The sequence below is a fragment of the Vespula pensylvanica genome, chromosome 1 (genome assembly GCF_014466175.1).
Source record: "Vespula pensylvanica isolate Volc-1 chromosome 1, ASM1446617v1, whole genome shotgun sequence".
Taxonomy (NCBI): domain Eukaryota; kingdom Metazoa; phylum Arthropoda; class Insecta; order Hymenoptera; family Vespidae; genus Vespula; species Vespula pensylvanica.
The window spans coordinates 5,261,404-5,283,279 of NC_057685.1; the positions used below are offsets into that span (position 1 = coordinate 5,261,404).

The 21,876-nt window shown below is 27.9% G+C and overlaps 6 protein-coding genes across 11 annotated transcripts in view; 3 read left to right on the forward strand and 3 right to left on the reverse strand.

The window, feature by feature from the left end:
• Window positions 1–2,934, reverse strand: part of LOC122637842 (muskelin) — a 5,249-nt gene extending 2,315 nt beyond the window's left edge. Inside the window, exons 1-10 of the mRNA XM_043830301.1 lie at window positions 2,776–2,934; window positions 2,509–2,578; window positions 2,182–2,324; window positions 1,895–2,099; window positions 1,631–1,823; window positions 1,131–1,366; window positions 757–1,037; window positions 519–693; window positions 230–433; window positions 1–157 (exon numbers count right to left, since the gene is read on the reverse strand). The exon at window positions 1–157 is cut by the window's left edge and continues 35 nt beyond it. Of these exons, the coding sequence (XP_043686236.1) occupies window positions 1–157; window positions 230–433; window positions 519–693; window positions 757–1,037; window positions 1,131–1,366; window positions 1,631–1,823; window positions 1,895–2,099; window positions 2,182–2,324; window positions 2,509–2,578; window positions 2,776–2,864 (1,753 nt within the window). The 5' untranslated portion in view covers window positions 2,865–2,934. The remainder of the gene's footprint in view (window positions 158–229; window positions 434–518; window positions 694–756; window positions 1,038–1,130; window positions 1,367–1,630; window positions 1,824–1,894; window positions 2,100–2,181; window positions 2,325–2,508; window positions 2,579–2,775) is intronic.
• A 593-nt stretch (window positions 2,935–3,527) lies between these two features.
• On the forward strand, window positions 3,528–10,714 carry LOC122634062 (zinc finger matrin-type protein CG9776-like). The gene is made up of 9 exons (XM_043822636.1): window positions 3,528–3,685; window positions 4,200–4,522; window positions 4,654–4,785; window positions 5,316–5,484; window positions 5,733–5,911; window positions 6,053–6,433; window positions 6,796–6,901; window positions 7,948–8,066; window positions 8,141–10,714. The coding sequence occupies exons 2-9, from the start codon at window positions 4,226–4,228 to the stop codon at window positions 10,391–10,393; spliced, it is 3,636 nt and encodes a 1,211-aa protein (XP_043678571.1). The 5' UTR covers window positions 3,528–3,685; window positions 4,200–4,225; the 3' UTR covers window positions 10,394–10,714.
• A 174-nt stretch (window positions 10,715–10,888) lies between these two features.
• On the reverse strand, window positions 10,889–13,465 carry LOC122634118 (ADP-dependent glucokinase). The gene is made up of 5 exons (XM_043822725.1): window positions 12,804–13,465; window positions 12,453–12,740; window positions 12,233–12,369; window positions 11,681–12,129; window positions 10,889–11,605 (listed from the first exon to the last, which is right to left on the reverse strand). Exons 1-5 carry the CDS (start codon window positions 13,133–13,135, stop codon window positions 11,363–11,365), a joined length of 1,449 nt encoding a protein of 482 aa, XP_043678660.1. The 5' UTR covers window positions 13,136–13,465; the 3' UTR covers window positions 10,889–11,362.
• An 82-nt stretch (window positions 13,466–13,547) lies between these two features.
• On the forward strand, window positions 13,548–17,969 carry LOC122634071 (zinc finger protein 569-like). Of its 5 annotated transcripts, XM_043822657.1 has the most exons (5): window positions 13,549–13,899; window positions 14,010–14,165; window positions 14,322–14,626; window positions 14,712–15,425; window positions 15,505–17,969. In XM_043822657.1, exons 3-5 carry the CDS (start codon window positions 14,369–14,371, stop codon window positions 17,269–17,271), a joined length of 2,739 nt encoding a protein of 912 aa, XP_043678592.1. In that variant the 5' UTR covers window positions 13,549–13,899; window positions 14,010–14,165; window positions 14,322–14,368; the 3' UTR covers window positions 17,272–17,969. The 5 variants fall into 5 exon arrangements, with proteins under 5 accessions (XP_043678600.1, XP_043678592.1, XP_043678607.1 ...); XM_043822665.1 differs by lacking the exon at window positions 14,010–14,165 and having other exon boundaries at window positions 13,548–13,899; XM_043822672.1 differs by having other exon boundaries at window positions 13,549–14,165; window positions 14,406–14,626.
• Window positions 17,970–18,065: 96 nt separating this feature from the next.
• On the reverse strand, window positions 18,066–19,722 carry LOC122634123. Of its 2 annotated transcripts, XM_043822738.1 has the most exons (6): window positions 19,490–19,722; window positions 19,314–19,417; window positions 19,104–19,260; window positions 18,761–19,017; window positions 18,396–18,694; window positions 18,066–18,330 (listed from the first exon to the last, which is right to left on the reverse strand). In XM_043822738.1, the coding sequence occupies exons 1-6, from the start codon at window positions 19,645–19,647 to the stop codon at window positions 18,136–18,138; spliced, it is 1,170 nt and encodes a 389-aa protein (XP_043678673.1). In that variant the 5' UTR covers window positions 19,648–19,722; the 3' UTR covers window positions 18,066–18,135. The 2 variants fall into 2 exon arrangements, with proteins under 2 accessions (XP_043678673.1, XP_043678680.1); XM_043822745.1 differs by lacking the exon at window positions 18,396–18,694 and having other exon boundaries at window positions 18,197–18,330.
• Window positions 19,723–19,885: 163 nt separating this feature from the next.
• LOC122634148 lies at window positions 19,886–21,018 on the forward strand. Its single transcript, XM_043822796.1, has 3 exons — window positions 19,886–20,043; window positions 20,504–20,670; window positions 20,763–21,018. The coding sequence occupies exons 1-3, from the start codon at window positions 19,995–19,997 to the stop codon at window positions 20,826–20,828; spliced, it is 282 nt and encodes a 93-aa protein (XP_043678731.1). The 5' UTR covers window positions 19,886–19,994; the 3' UTR covers window positions 20,829–21,018.
• Window positions 21,019–21,876: the final 858 nt, after the last annotated feature.

Consider the following 21,876-nt stretch of genomic DNA (forward strand, 5'->3'; position numbering starts at 1 on the left):
ATCGTGGACATGGTTCATAATCTTGCATTTTACTCCAATATTTTTCCCCAAAATTTTCATTACGATAAATACAACACCATTTGTTATTTTTAATAGTATAAACCCAAAAAGAATTCTGTACATTGTCATCTCTTTCATCTTTGTCTTTACTTAAACCCTACATAGAATCTTTTTAATATATAATATACCATTAAAATATATAAGAAAACGGATATTTCTAAGTACAAACCGACAAAACATATATTTCATCAAGGTTACAATCAATTGTTGCCCTTTGAGTAAAACCAGCTGCCGGAACACGATTAGAATCTTTTGCCCCAAAGTCATTATAATTTATATGTTCTACTTGATTTGTATCTACTTCATAAGTAAAAAAGTCACTTAAATATTCTTTACCTCGTTTACCTGCGAATATATACAACTTTCGAGAACCCTGAAAAAATGTATAAAATGAATGTAAATCCTATAATATATTTAACACTAATTATGTAATTATTTATAGTTTCAAAAATACTTACTGAATGAAATAACATAGAATGCCCTGCTCGTGATCTAATAGTCGGTACGTTTGGAGGACACTGTCTTGCAATATCACAAGCAAGTCGACTCCAAGTACCAGTTGGCACATGATAAGAATATAATCCAGAAAATATTGGTTCCGTCGAGTTTGCTGGCATTGCATGATTTTCAGAACTAAATGGTAATTCATTATTATTCAATTATCAAAAATCTGTAAGAAGATTTTTAATAACTTACTTGGAAGATGAGACAAGAACTCTGCCACCAAATACATAAATTATTCGTTTTTCAATATCCATTGACATTTGATGATCGAATATTAGTTGAGGTCCACCGACAGCACCAGTATCTTCTGATATTTGTGTCCACTTATTTGATTCAATATCATAAACATAAAAATCACTTTTTAGATTTTCTGGTGTTCTATATTGTGTATCCAAATATCGTCCGAGTGTAAAGAGTTGTCGTCTTTCTGGATCAAGACACATTTTATGACATGATCGAGCACTAGGTCCACCCTATATAATACATTTTATAATTTTGATGTGTGGACAAAAAAGAATGATAAAACTTTCTTTATTAAGTATATCACCTTGAATTTGAGGACTTACTACTGATTCAGTATCTTTGCATATGAGTGTCCATTTATTAGCAGGTATGTTATAAACCCATAAATCTGACAGATCCTGATTTCCATCCCATCCTCCAAATAGATACAACATTTCGGCAGTTGGATCCAGGACCATTTGATGTCCTCCTCTCATTCCAGGTTTAGGATCGTTTGTAGATAATTTTGTCCAAACCGCTCTATAGGTCTGAGCATTGATATAGTCATTCAGTAGTCCAGCTATAGCATAATTTATGAAATTTGTTTCCATAAAAATAAAAAATGATAATAATCTGAAGTTTTATACAAAAGGAAAAAAAATAAAAATACAAATTAGAAAATATCAGTAAATTCATAGAATTTTTTCACAAATAAAAGAATAACTAAAATTTGATTAGTATAATAGCTAGTTTTTTAGATAATATATTTTAGAAAAGTATATTTATAAAAAAAAGATATGTACTTTGTATTTTATGTGTAAAGAAAAAATTAAAAGCAGCTTACTCATAACTGCATTGCTTATAAAGCCTTCTGCCTGAAGATGATCACCTTTTGTAACTAACAAATCATATAACATAGATAAACGAGGATCTTCTAAAGTAACTCCTGTGACTCTTTGCAAAGTCTCCACAACTTCTGGTTGTTCGAGTCTCCGAAAATGTTTCATACATAACCTTATTACTTCTTTTTGACGATACTGTAATATAAAAAAGTTTAATTATTCTTTGGTTCATATTACAAATATTTAATTTTTATTGAAGTACTTACCATATTTACCCATTCGATAGAAGGTCCTACAATTTTAGAATCATTGATACCATTTAACCGTACATGCCAAATAGAAAAATTAAAACTGGGCCCCCAAGATTGAAGAGGAAGAATTTTTATGTATCTAACAGGAAAATAATTTCCTTCATTTCCTAAAACGTGCTTCAAATCAAATGTTTCTGGTACAGAATCATTATTCAATCCACTAAAAAGAAGAAGAAAAAAATAAATTAATTAAAAAAAATTCATTTTTTATCTCTTTTAATTTTACAAAAATAATATTTTACCTTTCTAAAAGTTCCATCATATTCTCAGGTTCTAGTCCACCATATATTTTAAACTTCTTTATATTGCATACATGAGTTTTTTCATATTTGCCAAAAGTAATAGTTTTAACAATGGAGGGACATTGTAATTTCAATGTAAGAAACTAAAATATTATAATAATTAGGTAACAATTATTGTCATTTGTATTAAATAATTAAACATATATTATTTATTATAAGTAGTTGATCACGATATCTATTTGTTTACATTTTATATAATTATGTTGAAGATAAATAACGTTTTTAAAAGGTAGATAAATTTTCTGAACAAAATATACGAATGTTTACCTGGCGAGGATTGTCAATATCAGAAGACCAACGTGAAGTTTGATCCGACGGTTTATCTACAAGAATATTCCTAAAAAAACATATAAAAATTAGTTCGTTACGATTTATTCTTGTTATTTTAATCGACATATCTGTATTTTAGATATACTTCGAAAAGAAATGGGAAGTTTGTTAGGTTACATGTTTATCATATTTTTTTTTCATTTACTGAACTATTTTGAAAATAGATAACCTTATTTAAATTGATAAAAATAAAAAATTACTTACTCAGGTACGTAAGAAGCTGAAAAACTAGAGCACTTATAAATCCTAAATTCCAAAACTTTCTCAAAATTACTATTTTCGCCAGACGCCATGTTACTCCATCGATATACAGGGTGTTTCCAAAATACGTTCCACGATCAAATAGGGGTAAATTTCATGAAATGAACGAAAACGTCATACACACATGAGTTAAATTATTTTTAAAGAAATTTAACTAGAGGGCGCAGAAATATCACAAGTATAATACAAAAAATTTAATATTGCGAATTATAGTGAATAAATCGCATTATTTATTTTTTGTTATTTAAAAAAAAAAGAACAATTCTAATATATGTATTTATTTATGAAATGCTTTTATAATAATACAAGAATATTAAATTAAATTAAATTATAAAAATCAATAAAAATGAATTTTTTGAAATAAAAATAGTAAAAATTCAAACGAAATACGGACCAATAATATCAATACCATGAAATATTCCCATTGATTATAGTGGCATAAAGTTTGAGCAGTCACAATGATAATGGATTTTAGTGAATTTTAAATTTCTCAAATGGTTGCAAACTGATTTTATCGAATTAACTTAAAAAAGAACATACATTGAAATACAATATTCAGTCGTATTTTTGATTTATATATTCCATTGTTTATAAATATATAATTATCCGATTTAAACGAAAATATATTATAAAAAAAAAAAAATGAATTGAAGACTGAAATTTTGTAACGATGATATAATATTAATAGTTGGCAATACTGTATAAGTCGCCATTACGTTTTGGCTTCATCTATTCGCTTGGAAAGTCGCAATGTGTTGTCTGACCAAGCATTTTTGACATTTTAATTTCGTGATAGCAAATGATTACGAAATAACGAACAGTCGAAGATAAGTTGCAATTTTATATATTACAGGTAAATTAATTTTAAGTATCAATATAATGCAATTATAATAACATACGGTATGTATTAAAAATGTTGGAATGATAATGGCTGCATTGCAGTATCTAAAAAGTATTTTAATTTGTACAAAAAATTTACAATAGATACTTAATATAACGAGTTATTTTTAAAAATTGTTCGTAATACTTTAGTAACTCATTTGGTTATACGTACGATTATTATATTAAACTTCATTGGCTATTTTATACCTAATAAATCAAGAATATGGAATACCTCATGGCAAGCTAGCTAAATGTGACCTAATCTGTAGTAAAAAAAAAATAATAAAATTTTAATAATCTCGTTATTAAATGAAATTTTTTATTTTTATAAAACTGTATTTTTACTAGATGTTATGTTGTATTTCTTTAATTGTTCTAGTTATACATTTATATTGTATAACCAGATTTCTTTTGTTATTTTATTAGAAGTTTTTTGTTTTCTAATTATGGTGTAGATTTATTTTTGTAAAATGTTTTAAAAAAAGGAGGACTGCATTAACAAAAATAGAAGATGGAACAAGAATCTAGACGTAAAGGTCCTAGGAGTCCCAGTGCTGATTCGGATGATTCATCACATAGAAGACGATCAAGAAAATATGATAGATCTCCATCTCCCAGACGATCCAGATATCGAAGATCTAGATCAAGAGATAGAAGATCACGTTCAAGTTCCAGAGATCGAAGAAGGAAAGAAACAAATCGTTCACAACAAGAATGGAAACAACAAACATCTTCACAATCTCAAAGTGCAGCTGCTAATCCTGCTGGCTCTAGTGGTTATGTTCCTCCTGTTCATAATCAATATCAGGTAATATATATTTATCATACTATTATTTATTATCATAAATCTAATTGCATAACATAATCAAATATTTCGTATTAATAAATAGCTTAAAAATATATTTATTTAAAAAAATCATGGATATATTATTATCATAGGCACCTCCACCTCCAAATACAAGTCAACCACCCCCACCTTTACCTGCATATAATCAAGGATACAATAATTACAACTATAACTACGGGCAAGGATACGATTACAGCTATCAGCAACCAACTAGTTATCGCAGTGTAAGTTAATTGGAAAAGAATAATATTTTTTTAATTTAGTATAAATAATTGCATTAGAAAATAGATGTATAATTTATGATTGCAATGTTGGGTGATTGAGTGATTTTATGTTCGATTTTATAGTAAAATATTAATTATCTTAACAATCTGATATAAATAAATTCTATATCAAGATGTTTAAGATATATATGGGTTTTCTAAAGCTCATGTACAAACAATGGTACTCTGTTATATATGCGAATCATTATATTATTACGCGATTTGGAAACGATAGTGTGTCGAAAAACGATACACCATTTTTCTTCTTTTATACTGCAAACTCTGCAGCTCCGTCAGTAAGTATAACATTCGCGTTATTTATTTTATTGGTAACAACATCGGAAACGACTATAATTGACCTGATGATTCATCTTCAAGAATCTTCCATGTATTATCCAAAGTTCTGATTTGAATGTGGACAAGTAAAGGTAAGGGTTAAAAGAAGCACCATTCATGTATTTGAAATTGAATGAACATATTAATTCTGTTAGGATTATCCTCCACCGAATTGGCAAGGAAATCAGGTACCATATAACAACCAACAACAACCACCACCACCTCCTACATTGACAACGCAGCAAGAATCAACACGAGCTGTGGATAGTGGATCTTCTAGTTTAGTAACATCTTTAGCAAGACCTGAGGATGCAAAAAAAGAAGGTATGATTTAAAATAATAATATACTGATAAATGCATGAAGTTTGAAACATATTTAAATCAAAAAGTTAGTAAATACAGAATTGATTTAAACATTATTTTCTTTTTATATTTATATTATATTACAACCAGATACTTTAAGTAATGTTTCATATTTTTATAATATATTAATCAGCTAGTTTAATTCAAAGAAAACTACTATTACAAATATTTTATAATATATCTGTACTTTAAAATTAATCACACAACAGCCATCGCAGCTGAAGTGAAACAACAAAAAGCAACGCTAGCTAAGCAACGTGAGGAATATGTCAAGAAATCGGCAACATTACAACGTGAGCTGGAGATTTTACGACAACAATGTGATGAGATTGGTAAAGAAGGTGGCAGAGAGAACAATCGTATAATAAAAGAAAATCAAAAACTTCAGGTGAGATACAAAATATATATTCTAAATGATACTTTATTAAAATGTTTGTTCAATTCAACAAATATTTATTTATCCTAATTGTTAAAATAATTTAAAAATATGTTAAATAAGTGTAAACTCTACATGATTCTCTATTTTCAGATTGAAATACAAAATAAAATGAAGTCAATACATAATGTGATTGATATGCTCACTGGAATCATTGGTGATAAAGCCACAGTAGATGATTTAAAAAGCAAGTTTAAATTAGAATTGAATAAACGCTCAAAAAGTCCAAAAGAAGACTTCCCTACAGGAAAGTCTGATTCACCCGACAGATCATCAGTTACGGATTCCGATAAAGAATGTAAAGCTGATAGAGAAGGTAGAGAAAGGAGATCTCCTGAAGATTCTAAACCCATGTACAATTTCGTACATTATGATCCAGAAATGCATTGGTGCAAAGTTTGCGATATATTCCCTAAAACGGCAAAGGAATATTTGAATCATCTTCATAGCAATGAGCACAAAGAAGTTTGCTTAGTAAGTGACAATATTTTATTTTCCCTTTCATTGCTGTGTTAATTACTCGTTTATAAGTAGACTTAGAAATTTCTGTGTAAAATTCACTTTGACAAATAATATTTATCAGTTACTAAAACAGGAACCAGAAATATATGCAATTATTGATTTGAGTTACAAGAGAACAAATGGATTCGGTTAGGAGTATGTCTTTATAAGTCAAAAAATATTTTAAGTGGATGCTTTATTACACTAATGAGCTATATATGCAGGTACTTGGTACATAGTCTGATTGATGCATCGAATCAATACCTACCAAAAAGTACCAAACTTTTTACAATGAATATTAAGAATTATTATTGAAATCATGTTTCATGCTACAGGAACGCAAGATAGTTGATATGCCATGGCATGAGCAGAATGGAGAAGGAACAGAAAAAGAAGTGCCCTTTTATCCAGGACTACCAACGAAAAGAACACCAATCAAAGGTATGGTTAATTTCAGTGGGTAATTACTAATAGAATACAATTCCGTAGCTTGTGCACAGACACTGTGTTGTCCGGTATGTATTGAAGAGCTCTATGCATATATACATTGCTTATAAATTTTCTTCTGATATTAAATACAATAAAATTAAAATAAAGTGTTAATTTTGTCCAAACAGTTTTTAGAGGTAATAAGATTTGGCGGGTAAAGAAATGTTCTTCTAATTCAATTATTATTTGAGTATGTATACTTTACATTCTGTTTGGATTACTAATAATAAATTTATTAGCAATGTTATATGCTCTATACAGATGCACTGGATTTTAGACTACTTTGAGAGGCGCAACTTCAAAGAATTTTGAAATTTTGGTTTGTCTTAATGAAACTGTTTACCTCTCTCTCTCTCTCTCTCTCATACAAGCACATATTTAAAGTCACCATGTATAGGCTTGTGTCTGGTATTAAGATGTGATATCTGCAAATAATGTTAACGTACATACACAGTGATGGTGTTAGTGAAGATATATATTTTACATGATATCATGTTTAAATTTATTCCTACTAATTAATAAAAGAGATATGTGAACAAGTAAAATATATAAATATGTAAACGTAATGTATTATATGAAAATTTTTGTAAAATATACTGTAAATGTTTATTATATGGAAAAAAAAGAAAAAAAAAAAAGAATTATATTGATGCAAATAAAAATAATATTAATTAGACAATTACAGTATATTCCTTTTTCTACAACTACATTTATGTAAATTATATGTATTAATATTGTTTGTACTACTTGTATGATAATACGAAAAAAAAACAATAAAGATTTTTTTTATTCCTCTTTCATTTCTAGCGAACATCGTGGGACTTACGAAGAATAATTAATGTATTCAAGTATTTGTTGATCAGCATTTAATATATTATTTTTGTTTTCAGTGACATGAATGTGTCGTGGCAGAACATAAGGTCATTCTTTATGAACTTACAATTGTTTACATATTTTAAAGTTTAAGTAATGCTAATTAAAATATTATTTGATTATAGGACTACAGTTCTTCAGTGCAGCAACTGCATGGTACTGTAAGCTCTGTAATTCCTGGATCGGAGATCTTCATTGCGCGAGTTTGCATCTGAAATCCAAGAGGCATTCTGAGAATTTCTCTGTAAGTAAATTAAACGTGTTTGTTTGTTTCGGAAAAAAAAAAAAAAAAAAAAGAAAATTTTGTATTTTTTTCAGCGGTTTGTTGAACAAAATCCACATTGGGAAACGGACTGGATGGCAGATCGCGAGAAAGCTTTTTCAGAAGAAAAACACAAACAAATACAAATGGAATTACAAAAACAAAAAGATGATGATCCACCACCAAAGTCCAAAAAATCTAAGAAAAATAAGAAGAAGTCGAAAAAGTCTAAGAAACGTAGAAATAGGAGTAGTGCTAGCGATACGTCTAGCGAATCAGAGAATTCAGAGTCTGATTCCGATCAAGATATGTCCAAGAGTATACGCGTTGCTATGAGAAATAAAATGAAAGCTTCTACTCAAGCAATCCTAAATGAAGAAATCGATTATCATAGAATCAAATTAAAAGGTCATTGGTCAAAAAATGTACAAGTTCATCAAGCAACTACACCAGAACAACAACCTGTAGAAGCAGACGATCGACAACTTTTAAATTCAATCAGAGATAAACTAAAAGCTAAGCAAGAGGAAGAAATGAAATCTATAAGTAATAGAACACAAAGTCAAGAAAAAATGATAATGGAAGAAGAAGAAGAAGAACAAGAGCAAAGTAGCTTTTCTAAAAAATCTGAAAGTTTGGAAGCATGGGGTCCAAAAGAACCACCAAAACCATTTTGGATTAAAAAAGAGGAAGACAAAGTACAACCTCTACCGAGCAAACCAATCGAATTACCTAAACCAGAAGAGATGCCTAAACCACACATGGGCTTTTGGACGAAACAACAGGTGAATATGACTCTTAAACCATCGGAAAGTAAAGGCACTGAAAAAGAAGAAGAAAGAGAACGCGAGAGAGACAGATATAAAGATGATCGCGATCGTAAATATGATAGAAGAGAAGATAAATATGATCGATACAGTAGATATGACAGAAGACGAGGAAGAGATCGAGATAGGGATAGGGAAAGGGATCGGGAAAGAGACAGGGAGAGAGATTATTATGAGGATAGACGAAAGCGAGATGTAAATGAATCACCGAGACGAGAAAGAAGCTGGCGCGACAGTCCAAAAAGAAATTATGAGAAATATGATAAGGATAGAAGAGATGATAATTCGTCGAATGACGAATCGAAATTTGAGAAAAAGACAAATGAATCGGCTTCTAAATCAAAAAAAGGTGGTGTTCAATCTAAAAAGTCAGCACAGGTGGCAAAGGGTAAATTACCTTTTATTGGTAGATTACCGCTATTTAAGAAGAAAACCGAAGAACCAAAGTTACCTGAAAAGGATATTGCTCCGTTACCTTATCAACAAAGCAAATTTGAAGATACTCCTAAAGTTCCGAATGAAATTATAAATCCACCGGGAGTAGTACATATAACAAAATTGGCAACACCGGTTAATTTAAATAATAATGCAAATCAAGCAAATAAAACTCCACCAATGAAGATATTAGTTGCCCCGCCTCCACCTGTTTTAAATGAATCGAAACCGACGCAACAGGTTGTCGATATGGAGATCGAAGATCAGTCTGAAGAAACTGTCATTGAGCAACCAATGATAGAGCAACAAAAACAAACACAAAGTACAACAAAAGTGACAGTACCGTCTCATCCTCCTCCTCCTTTAAATCGGCCACCACCATCGTTCCCTTCAAATCAACAACAACAACAACAACCACAATCACAACAGCAACCAACGTCACAGGCACAGCCACAGCAACAACAGCAGCAGCAGCAGCAGCCTCAACAACAACATATACAAAATAGGCCGACATTTACTCCAAGTAGACCTATGCCACCTCCGTTTATGTCTACTCCACCGCCGTTTATGCAAACTGCACCACGTTTCCCACCTCATCAAGTTTTGCGGCCTCCTATGCAACCACATCCGCCATTCGTTACGAATCCTCCACCTCAAATTCAGAATCCTCCAACCTTTATTACAAATCATCAAAATCCTCCACCTCCCACGTTACCTTCTGTGGAAACGGTAACTCATGATATATCGGATATACCAGAACCTACCGAGAAACGACCAGATCCAAGCATTCCTTTACCTGACGATTTACAAGAAGCTTTGAATATTATCTTTCCTAAAGAAGAAACAGAGAGTAAACAGCAAAGTCAGCAAGAAAGTAACGTTATGTATTCATCTATGTATAGTATGTTAGGCTGCGTTGGATATGGACCAGAATACATGGATCAACCACCGCCCGAGATAACTCAAGCGGAAGTCGAAGCTGATACGCAACCTGGGCCTGATGATCTAAAGATGTTAGGTATCGACGAAGGAGACACAATTCTATAACATTGTTCATAGATAATTTAATCTTCGCATTAAAATACAAAGATTTTTTATGATAAGGCAAGATTAAGTAAAAGCCATTCTTAGGTAAATCACTTTGATTCATTGTCTCGTTATTAGACACTATTCAGCTATTCTTTTGCTTTAAGAGTTGCATTATGTTGTTCAGACTAAGGAAGAGAATGTATAACAAAATCAGAACTCGAGTGGTTATTCTGATAACTCGGCACACGACTATTTCATGGAAGAATTTTAATCAATGTCATTCATTGTTATTGATTATGTCATTCCTTGTGAACACAAATAGAGTTTTCACCAAGATAAGTTGTATGTTGTATTCTACCTTATTAGATGATCCTAGTATAATAATTATTCAATATGTATATCAACATCTTTTATTGTGTCCAATTTAAAAACTAATAAAAGTATTATTACATATTAAAAGTTTTATAGGACACACATCTTCATTATATAAGGATCATGTAAAAATATATTATATTTCCATTATTTAGTTTATTCAAGAACCATTAACATTGACATTATAGCATATCTAAGTAATGGCATAGTTTATTTGGGGTTTTTTTTTTCATATTAAAGCAAATTCTACTTAATAAAATTATGTGCAATGGCATTTATCTTATCATTTCATAACAAAGTTTCATGTACAAATCTGTTTTTGCTTATTTTTTCTTATGTGAGTATTTAAATTCCTCTTACTGCAATAAATATACTTAATTTATCGTAACAAAAATTCTTGATATACGTATGCTTATTTATACGAAATTTCTATCGAACAATGCTTATAACATAATACATTTGGAATGCTGATTTTCATTGGAATGCTTCTAAAGTAAAGCATACAGTAGTAAATATTTTGATATAGGAAAACATTCCATGTTACAAAAAATTAAATTATAAGTATTATGAAACAATGCACATCAATAAGCATATTGTTGCATTGAATTATTAAATTTAAATTTGAAGAACAAGACCTGCACTTGAAATGTTATCGCCACCACCGGCAGTTTGAGCTGCTTGTGTACAGATTAACACAGGAGCCACACATACTTCGATAGGAATGTTTTCTTTTTCTATAGGTAAAGTCTCTTCCCAACAAGAAACTGGTTTATCAACATCCAGAGGTATTCTCATACCATGAGTATTAGACGTTGAAAAGCTTTCATCCATAACCAGTGATGCTTTTCGAATATCAATCTGAATAGAAAAAATAAGTATTGAAGATATGATTAAAAAAAGATTTCATTTAAATAAAGTTCTAATATTACTTACATTACTTGTTGCACAAACATGTCTGTGAGCTGTTAAAGATGCTTTAGCTGCTGCAGCCATCGTGTTTTTCCAAACAGTATCTTTCACAGTAAATATTGCTTGGTATGCTAAAGTATGTACATGCATACGGGTAAGTAAACGTGAATTAGAAATAGACCTTCCTCTTAAACGTATGAGTTTAAACAATGTTCTCATTTGATCTAAAACTGTAGCAACTCTTGGAGTTGAATTGGCAACTAATGAAATGTTGCCATAATACATAGAATTGTATAAATTAGCTATTTCTTGCTCGTTCATTCCTAAACTATCAGCAAAAGGAATAACTAAGTTACAAAGTTCAGAAAGTAACTTGTCATCGACAAATGAGGCCATTTCAAAATGTATCTTCGTATGCAATGGTCTATTAACCATTTGTTTATTTATGTTCCTAAGGATTCTTTCACGTTCTCCTTTACACAAAAAGATAAAATATTACATACAATTTATAAATGTATAAAATTATATAAAAGCAAAAATTGTTACAACTTACACAGTGCTATATAGTCACATTACCTTCTCTGAATGGATAATTATCCATCATTTGCAAACCACTGACTACAAGTAAATCAAGGTTTGTAGATGATAAAATTTTATCAAAGGCATTAAAAGAACTAATAACTGGATTATTTTCATCATTATGAATAATATACCTAATAAATATTATAGAAATATAAATGTAATTATATATAATAGTATATTGTAATATTCTATCATCATTATATATTATATTTACCTATTTGCTCTAGTACTAGAATAAGGTCCCCAAATATCTCCACTTTTATATTCTAGAACTAAATGAACATCATCGCGTTTTACTTCACCACCAACAACACTAATAACTTGTGGTATCATTTGGAGCAATGATTTAGTTAATTTCGCAGCTAATATCACATCACAGCCTTCTCTTGCAAATCGTAGTGCCATTATTGCTGCATTTCCTCCAATTGTTGAATAGGACGAAGGAAATGTACGAGCTTTATTAACTAGTTGATCGAACAATGTCCGATTTGGCATGTACCGTCTGAAAGAATTATCTGTTATTATAAAGATTTTTATTAAAGAGAAAATTCAAAAGATTACTTACTCAGCAGCAGCACCATGTCGAAAATAATAAGCAAAACTCTTTAAAAGTTCTTCTTCTGTATTAATTTCATCAAAATGCTCTGGTAAGCCAATTTCATCTGAATAATGTAATAAATGCTTTGCATCAACATATGTATCTGTACATATACCATAACCTACAGCGATTTTAGGTTTGTTTGTAATAGAATGTTTGTTTTCTATTCTTTCTAAGCCATGTAATAAAGCTGACAGACGTTTTTGTAATATATCCTCGTAATTTCTGTAATATAAACCAGCTAAAACAGCTAGTACTGCCAAAAATGTTCCGAATCTTAGTCGCTTATTAATTCCCATATTGAATCCGTGAAAACTATAGATACGTATGTATCTTTTTTTCGTTTATACAAAAATTACAATGTGACAGTTCTACTAACGTTGCATTGCCCAGTCAACTTTCTTTCTGAATGCATTTAACGGCTGTGGGGCTTACGAGAGATTAGATTTGCGCATGACAAACAGACCAAAGTACTCCCACGATTACATTTAAATACTATATTTTTCTTGAGATTTTTATATAAAAAGACGCATATCATACTATACCTGCATACGTATGTTTATATTTTTACAATTGAAACAAATTAAATTCATTTTTTTATGAATATCTACAATCTACTTTGAAATAAATTAAAAAATAAAAGAAAATCTATTCTGTCGAAAAGAAGGAGCGTTATGAAGTGTAAAAAAGATAGGAAGCGATAGAACATTATAAATGTGCATATAGTTCAACCATAAAATAATAAACAAACTAGATGGAAACGTACCAATTGTGCTTCTAAACAGCCGTGTAAACAAATTCTACGATGTTCAAATTATTTATTTTCATTCAATAACCAATAGCTTTTTTTCTTCTAAATATATTTAATATCAAGTTTTAAGGAGAACAAACGAAAGATGAAGCTTTTGTACCTACTGCTATAGAATTGAATCATAAAATGTGTATTAACTCAAATGTACTCTTAGAAGGATTAGATTTGTAAAAAGAATTAATTTATAATTAAGAGGATTGTTATTAATCAATATATATATAATGTGAAAAGAAACACAACAATTTTTTGATTGTAAGTTGATATCGTATAACACTTTATAGGTTAGAATTATAAAATCGATTAAAAATTTTCTTTGAATTATTAATTTGATTTGAATGACGACTTAATATATATACGAAAAGATGAAGTATTGCAGAAGAAAAATGCTAAAATGTGAAAGGCGAAAAAATCTAATACAAAGGAATACAAAATTCAGAATTAATTTTATCAAGTGACATGTTTGTAAACAAATGATTTATTTTGTTCTACAACAAGTCTTATTTAATTTCACTTTATAGGTACGTTGTACACAAATCATCAGTAATTACCCTGCAATTATCATACGTTTCATTAAAAACTATCAATATCATTGTAATGAGAATGATCGTAGAAAAATCTTTCTTAACACAACCATGTCATAAAAAAATATAAAAAAAATATAATTATGTGGTTAGGTGTTTTCAAACTAACTCAAGACAAAAAAAATTATTAAGAGAGTCAGATGATAGAAATGGATAAAAATCTTTCTGCGGATACAGATTGGACTTCTGGGAACAAATATATAAAAAGTTCATTGCATCAATTTTTTACTGTTAACAAGAATAATCATAACGTTGTATCTATAAAAAAAGAAGCAGAATTTCAAGAGAAAAAACATAACTTTCAAGTCTTAAAGAATATGAAACATTCTGAAAATTCTATGAACAAAGAAAAAGAAAAAATAAATTATGAAGAAGCTTCTCCTTCAAATATAACAACAGTAAGTACTATATGAATTATATCTATGTATATATTAATAATTCTATTATAGTTCCTTTCAACAATGATCATAAAATATTTTACAGAATCATAAATCACAGCCTTTAAATTCGGCGTCAACTAAGATAATTATTAACCATCATGAAGGTGCACATGTAACATTGTGTCGTAGAGGTCAAATTGATGTTATAGAAATGCCATTGGAACAAACATATTTTTACAAGTACTTTCTGGTTTACGAAGATTTACCATCTAAATTTGTAGTATTACATGCTTTACACAATAACACAGCAAAAGAAGTAGCAAATAAGTTACTAGATATATTAGCAATTATTGGAGCTCCTCAAGTTCTACAAAGTGGAAATGGGCGTAATTTTGCTGAACAAATTGTCAAAGAATTACGTATTTTATGGAAAGATTTTATCATATTACATGGAAATGTATGCAAATGTGAAGAAGATAGTAGAGATTTTAAAAATTTATTAAAATGTTGGTTAAACAAAAATCCTGGAAAAACATGGTATGAAGGTTTGAAATTTATACAAATCTTTCAAAATTCAACATATCGTTGTCAAAATGGTAAAATACCATGTGATATATTATTTGGACAAAATATTCATCAAGAGTTTCAAAAATTAATCATTGCTAAAAATACAACAAATGATATGTGGACAGAAGAAGAATGGATAAATGATACATTAAATAAAAAACAAAATAATGCTATTACAGTTGATAATTTGACTCATATTTCTGGAAATATAATTTCAATAAATACAAGCGATACAGATAAAAATGATAATGTATGTATATGTATTGTTAAAGTAATGTTATAATTCATATAATAGCAATTAATTTATTGTATATTTTTTATTATTTTAGTGCCATAATGAATATGATGATGTATCGTGTAATAATCATAAAAACAATCATGATGATTCTTTTCAATTTCATAAGAATTCAAACAACTTTAAATTTGTTAGTGTTAAAAGTGAAACATTTTTGGATAATTTACAAATGGAAGATTCAACATGTGCAGAGCCAAATATTGAAGAACATAATTTTCGTATAAACAACCAAAATTTAACATGTAAAATTTGTCATAAACAATACATGAAATTGGGACATCTGAAAAATCACATGAAAACTCATATTAAGAAACGACAATTTGATTGCACATTGTGTAATAAAACATTCCATATCTTGAAATTATATGAAAAACATATGCAACAGTTTCATGAGAATCATCAACAAATTAACAGTCATACAGATTGCATAAAAAATGATAATAGTTATAGTAAATATGCTGATATAAGTATTAATAAAAAAAGAAGTATGGAAACAGAAGAAATTCCAAAGATACATAAATCAATTATGAAATCTCATCAAAGTAGTAATATAGTATTGAACCATACGAATAAATGTGTTAAATCTATAAAAAAATCAAATTCTATCAATGGAAGACAATTTTCTAGGAAAAAGGAAGAAAATAGAATATCTAGATTGAATGGAAATCCAACATTAGAATGTTCATATTGTAAACAAAAATTTAGTTTTCCTAGTGTATTAAAAAGACACATGCGTTCTCATACAAACGAAAGACCTTATGTTTGTAAAATATGTAATAAAAGTTTTAAACAGTTAGGTCATCTTAGTCAACATTCATTGACACACAAAGATTACAGATCTTTTCAATGTGCAATATGTTGTGTTAAATTTGAATCTCTGGATTTGCTTAAAACTCATTCTCAGTCACATCAAGGTGAATCAATACTAAAGTCAAAAGAAATTTATCGTCTTTTCGAATGTGATAACTGTAAAAAGGTTTTTACAACAAAAAGTGTGTTAGAACGTCATATATTTACTCATACACACGAGCGTCAATTTGGATGTAAAATATGTGGTAAACGATTTAAGCAAGCCGGTCATGTAAAATCTCATATGTTAGTTCATACTGGAGAGCGAAAATTTGAATGTACTATATGTTCAAAAAGATTTAGTTTATCAAATTCGCTAAAAAAACATATGTACATTCATAATGGTGAAAAACCATATCAATGTGACGTGTGTGGAGCGAGATTTCTTGAAAAAAGGAATCTTAATGGACATCTTATGACACATACAAACGAAAGACCATTTTCTTGCAAAATATGTGGCAAACGATACACGTTAGCAGATACACTACGTCGGCACGTCAGTGCTGCTCATGAAGATGGTCGAACGTATCAATGTGAAATTTGCGCAAAAATGTTTAAACAACTTGCACATTTGTCTGTTCACAAGAAAGTACACAATGATGAACGTCCTTTCCAATGTCATCTTTGCGAAAAAAATTTCAAACATAAAAATGTTCTGAAATCTCATTTAGCAATTCACGCAAATATTCGACCTTTTGAATGTGACATTTGCAAAGCAACATTTGTTAGAAAAACTAATTTGCAAACACATATAGCATCGGCACATATGAATGAACGTCCCTATGCTTGTACAATTTGTGGTAAACGATTTAAACAAATAAGTCATTTAAATGGTCACGTTGTTGTTCATAGTAATTCAATGCCTTATCAGTGTGATTTTTGCGATCGTCGTTGTAACAGATTGGATAATTTAAAGAAACACATGCGTCTTCATACAAAAGATAAAGAATAGAAAAATGAAAATTATGAATTCAGAATTTTTAATACTTGATATCTTATTAATTTATATTTTAATTCTGTAATTGCTTTATATAAATGCTTATATAAAAAATGCTTTATATAAATTGCTTTATATTTACAAAATGTCACGAATATATGAAATATATTTGTAATTTTATATACGATTATAATAATTCCTTGTGAGGAAATTAGAAGGAAATTATTCAATTTAAAAATTTTTTATGGTACAAATATTTGGCACTGTATGTTATGTATGTGTGTATGTAACATAATACGTAATGCGTGCTTGTAACATTTTACATTTTATACCATAAGTTACTAAGTTCATTCAATTGAATACCTGCTTTATCTTTATTATTAATTGATATTGAATTATATTAGATCAATAATATAGATTTTAATCATTTATATATATTTTTTTTATTCCTAAAAATGAATGTAGTTAGGTCTTATAGTTAGTATATATTTATAATAATAATATTTTATACTATATAATTCCTTCTATTTTAATCAATGCATATAAACTTCAATACTCCTATAATACATTTAAATTTGTTCTGAATATTATGTATTATTGTTCTTAATATAAATTGTAGAATTGTTCTTAATATAATGACTGTACAGATAGTTTCTAATTATTTTTTAAATTTTCCATAGGACAAGAACACATTGAATTAAATATTTGTCATTAAATATTGTCTTTGAATTATATTGTGTAGTAATATTAAAGAAAAACATAGTTAATTAGATTTTTTTTTAATAAAATTAATAAGGATATGATATTATTAATAATATTTTGTCCTAAAATTTAACTTTAATTTTCTCAACTTTCTTGAGTATCTGCACTTTCATTTGTTTATTTCTTATTGCTTTGATCATTCATTTCCAATCTTTCTGCTTGAGAAAGTGTCAAATTCTTTAACTTTTTAAGAATTTTGATTAATCGATTTTGTAAAATAATCTTCCGAGCAGCTTCAATAAAAGTATTTATTTTACAATAATATAAAGACCATTTTTTATTGGTATCTAATGTAATTGTAGTTTCAGGATACTGAAATAAAATAGGAAAAATAGTTCATGTATTTATCAGGAATAAAGCAATATGATAAAACATACTTTTAAAGCAGTTCTAAGTATTCTTTGTTTTATTTTTATAGATTTATCTCTATTAATTAATTCTTTAAACTGTGTTGTAATGATTGAACATTTATAATAAACCCAATTAAATTTCCGTTCCATCGTAATTATTTGCAGTTCTTTGACAGAAAGAAATTTGGCATCAAAACCAACTTTTGGTTTATGATGAAACATTGTTCGATTATTTTCTTTACGATAGATTTCTGATTTATATAAAAATAAATCTTGTAATTTTAATTTATGTTCAATCATTTCTGATAAATAAATATTTAAGGGACCTGTCTGACAGAAAAAACATTTATTTTAATTCTTGAATTAATCAGTCATACAATAAATAGTATTACCTCTCAATTCATGTTCATCATGAAAGTTTTCATAGTATTTATCATATATTTGGTTTACTACTTGCATCATATGAAATTTATATGACCATTCTAAAGATTTTTTTTCATACTGTGGATGTTCTTTACAAATATCTGTTCTTAATTTATTTTTTAATATAGGATATGTTTTTTTTAATAAAATAGGTTTTCTCTTAGTTAATTTATTTATCTTAGTTTCTATACATTTTTTATGTCTATATATATCTTCATGCAAATTTCTAAATAAAGAAATAATATGAAGATATAATAATAATACTTAATATATTTGACATTTGAAAATGGCAGTGATATTGCCATAATGTACCTTTGCAATTTTGGTTTAGTATCTGCATAAAATGTTATTACGTGTGTTTTGCATAATTCAGGTATATATATTTGTAATTCAAAATTCAAAGTAATATACCTCAAAGGTCTATAAATCACCATAATTTCTGCAGGTTTGCAATCTGGTCTTACATTTCCTAAATATAAGACAAAATAAGAAAAAAATAAAAATAATAATATAAATTCTTACCTTCTAAAGGATAAATATCAATACAAGAATTTTTTATAAATGGTAAAACTACATAAGAAATTTTTTTATTTGGGATAGGATGTATTAATACAATATGATGAACCCTGTAAAAAATCAGAAGTATATAATATCATTTACTATAATTTTTATAGTTTTTTTATAAGTAAGGCATTTACATGTATCCCAAAGGTGTATTTCCAAAATTTACTTTTTTACGAAAAATAGATTTAAATGTAGAATTTACGAATATTTTTGTTGTTAGACTTTGTTCGTTTGAACATTTAGTTTTTATGTCATTTATATTTGGGGATTCACATACAATATTTAAATTCATGTTGAAATACTTTTGTAATAAAATCAATAAAAATAATATTCAATAAACAATTGTATACAAATCGTATTATCACACTGTAAGCAATTCTTTTATTTCATTACTTAATTTAAAACTACTATTGTTTTCATGCTAAATTCAAACCATTAAATTTCAAATTCAACCGATAAAACAGTTACTTACCATTAAGATAAATGTTCCTCCTCTCAATGGAAGATTTGTACTCAATAGTTTCTTGTCTATAATTACTACAGTATTCATTTCTTCGTGATACAGTATTTCAAGTTTATTCGGATAGAGACGATAGCTTTCTCTTTAAAGAAATTATAAAAAATTTAACTTTACAAAAGATGTTTAAACACATAGTGCGATCTGTTATACAAAATGCTCCTCGAATGAGTAAGAACATAAATAGTAATATACTTTATAACTAAACAATTCTTTAATACAAATTCTTACATAATAATATCACATTTATAAAACGTTAATTTATTTTTGTATGTACATAATTTTCATTAGACGTTTTTCAAAATGAGTATCTAAATTACATATTCTAATAATAATTAAGTTGATCAAAGGTTAAATAATTGTGTATATGTATATATATATATATATATATATATATATATATATATATATATATGTATATATGCATGTAGGCATATGTTAACTATATTTTTATTTTATCAGATTACAAAAAAGTTGATTCAACATATTATGTTTATTTGTTTAATCTAGCAAGTATAAACATTTAATAAACCTATTAATAAAATCCATTAATGTTATATGATTAATTTTATTATAAAAAGCATAAAAATGTTTTATAATTTATAATAAGTGATTTATTTCTTATCTGTAGGCAATCGTTCTTATTCAATTTATGGTCCTACAAATTATAAACCACGATCAATGGATGACCTACCAGTTCCACAAGGCTCATGGCAAAAAGATTATGATAAAAAGCAGACATCTTACAATATGCAATTAGCTGCTTGCCTTGCTTTTACTGTAGTTACTTTAATTGTGGTACGTAGAATCTTTCATTTTTAATTGCTTATAATGTATGAAATATAAAAAGTAATATATATACATATATATATGATATTCTTTTTTCATAGGCCAAAACATCAGGATTGGTTTATCTTAATTGGTATCCTCCTACTCCCAAGGAAAAAAAGGAATAATGTAAAAAATATTAATAATAGTTAATTGTAGAAAAATTAACATGCTATGAACATCAAATATTGTTGTTCTTTTCTATATATAATATTTAATTTGTAATAGAACTATTATTATATACAAGTTCAAAAATGTCTGTGTAAATTTATTGACATTTAATTTAAATAAAAAACCAATAATTTATATGATGAAAAATGTCAAATGTCATACTAGATCAATATTTAATTCATAATGAAATACCTGAGTCTGTGTTGAAAAACAGTTTTACTTGTTCAATCAAGATTGTGCTTCTGCTTTTTTTACAAGGTAATATTTATTTGTTTCCAAAAGTTGTTTTGTCCATAGGAATAAAATTGCTTTATATTTTAGAATTTTCTTTTACAATACTGTAGATATATTATGCTTTATAAAATAATTTAGTAAATTGAATTTTTATTTTTAATGTTTGATACATTTATAAAATATCTAAGTGGAATAATTGTTGAACATACAAAAGATTTTGGTAATTTTAATAGATATTATTATCTTCATTTCATTATTTCAAATAAAAAAGAAAATAATGTTACTAAAATTATTAGATATTATTGCTAAACTGATCTTAGCATGAAATTAAATATCAAAAGAAAAATTTGCCTATAATAAGTAATGGATTAGAATCATGATTACGATCTCAATGAATCTGTTCTGTATGGGAAACTAATGGTGTTTTAATAGCCATATATTTTTATTTATTTTAGATAGATCAATATTTTTTTATAAAATAATTTCAATTTATGTAATAAAAAAGTGATATTTGTCATTATAAAAGAGAACAATTGCAAATGACACCATGTATGCCATATACATATGAAACAATTGATATAAAACAGCTACATGATGTAAAAACAGCTTTAAAGAAATTTCTTGAAGAATTAAATGCAAAAAATTATGTCATTTTAACACTACCGACTGGTCTATTAATCGGCTTTTTGTTCCCAACACTTATCGATCGGTAGCTTCTGAATCGGTTGTTATGGCAATCAATACTTCGTTATCAATTATTGAAGTACAAGT

Excerpts from the sequence above, each read along its gene's own strand:
- LOC122634062 (XM_043822636.1), top strand. The coding sequence starts at position 4,226 with ATGGAACAAGAATCTAGACGTAAAGGTCCTAGGAGTCCCAGTGCTGAT. Across the intron at positions 6,902-7,947 it reads GAAAAGAACACCAATCAAAG|GACTACAGTTCTTCAGTGCA; the intron begins GTATGGTTAATT and ends ATTTGATTATAG. Across the intron at positions 8,067-8,140 it reads GGCATTCTGAGAATTTCTCT|CGGTTTGTTGAACAAAATCC; the intron begins GTAAGTAAATTA and ends TATTTTTTTCAG.
- LOC122634071 (XM_043822665.1), top strand. The coding sequence starts at position 14,369 with ATGATAGAAATGGATAAAAATCTTTCTGCGGATACAGATTGGACTTCT. Across the intron at positions 14,627-14,711 it reads CTCCTTCAAATATAACAACA|AATCATAAATCACAGCCTTT; the intron begins GTAAGTACTATA and ends AATATTTTACAG. Across the intron at positions 15,426-15,504 it reads ATACAGATAAAAATGATAAT|TGCCATAATGAATATGATGA; the intron begins GTATGTATATGT and ends TTATTATTTTAG.
- LOC122634123 (XM_043822738.1), bottom strand. The coding sequence starts at position 19,647 with ATGAATTTAAATATTGTATGTGAATCCCCAAATATAAATGACATAAAA. Across the intron at positions 19,261-19,313 it reads TGATATTTATCCTTTAGAAG|GAAATGTAAGACCAGATTGC; the intron begins GTAAGAATTTAT and ends TCTTATATTTAG. Across the intron at positions 18,331-18,395 it reads TACTTAGAACTGCTTTAAAA|TATCCTGAAACTACAATTAC; the intron begins GTATGTTTTATC and ends ATTTTATTTCAG.
- LOC122634118 (XM_043822725.1), bottom strand. The coding sequence starts at position 13,135 with ATGGGAATTAATAAGCGACTAAGATTCGGAACATTTTTGGCAGTACTA. Across the intron at positions 12,370-12,452 it reads TCTAGTACTAGAGCAAATAG|GTATATTATTCATAATGATG; the intron begins GTAAATATAATA and ends AATATTTATTAG. Across the intron at positions 11,606-11,680 it reads ATGTTTGTGCAACAAGTAAT|ATTGATATTCGAAAAGCATC; the intron begins GTAAGTAATATT and ends TTTTCTATTCAG.
- LOC122634148 (XM_043822796.1), top strand. The coding sequence starts at position 19,995 with ATGTTTAAACACATAGTGCGATCTGTTATACAAAATGCTCCTCGAATG. Across the intron at positions 20,044-20,503 it reads ACAAAATGCTCCTCGAATGA|GCAATCGTTCTTATTCAATT; the intron begins GTAAGAACATAA and ends TCTTATCTGTAG. Across the intron at positions 20,671-20,762 it reads CTGTAGTTACTTTAATTGTG|GCCAAAACATCAGGATTGGT; the intron begins GTACGTAGAATC and ends CTTTTTTCATAG.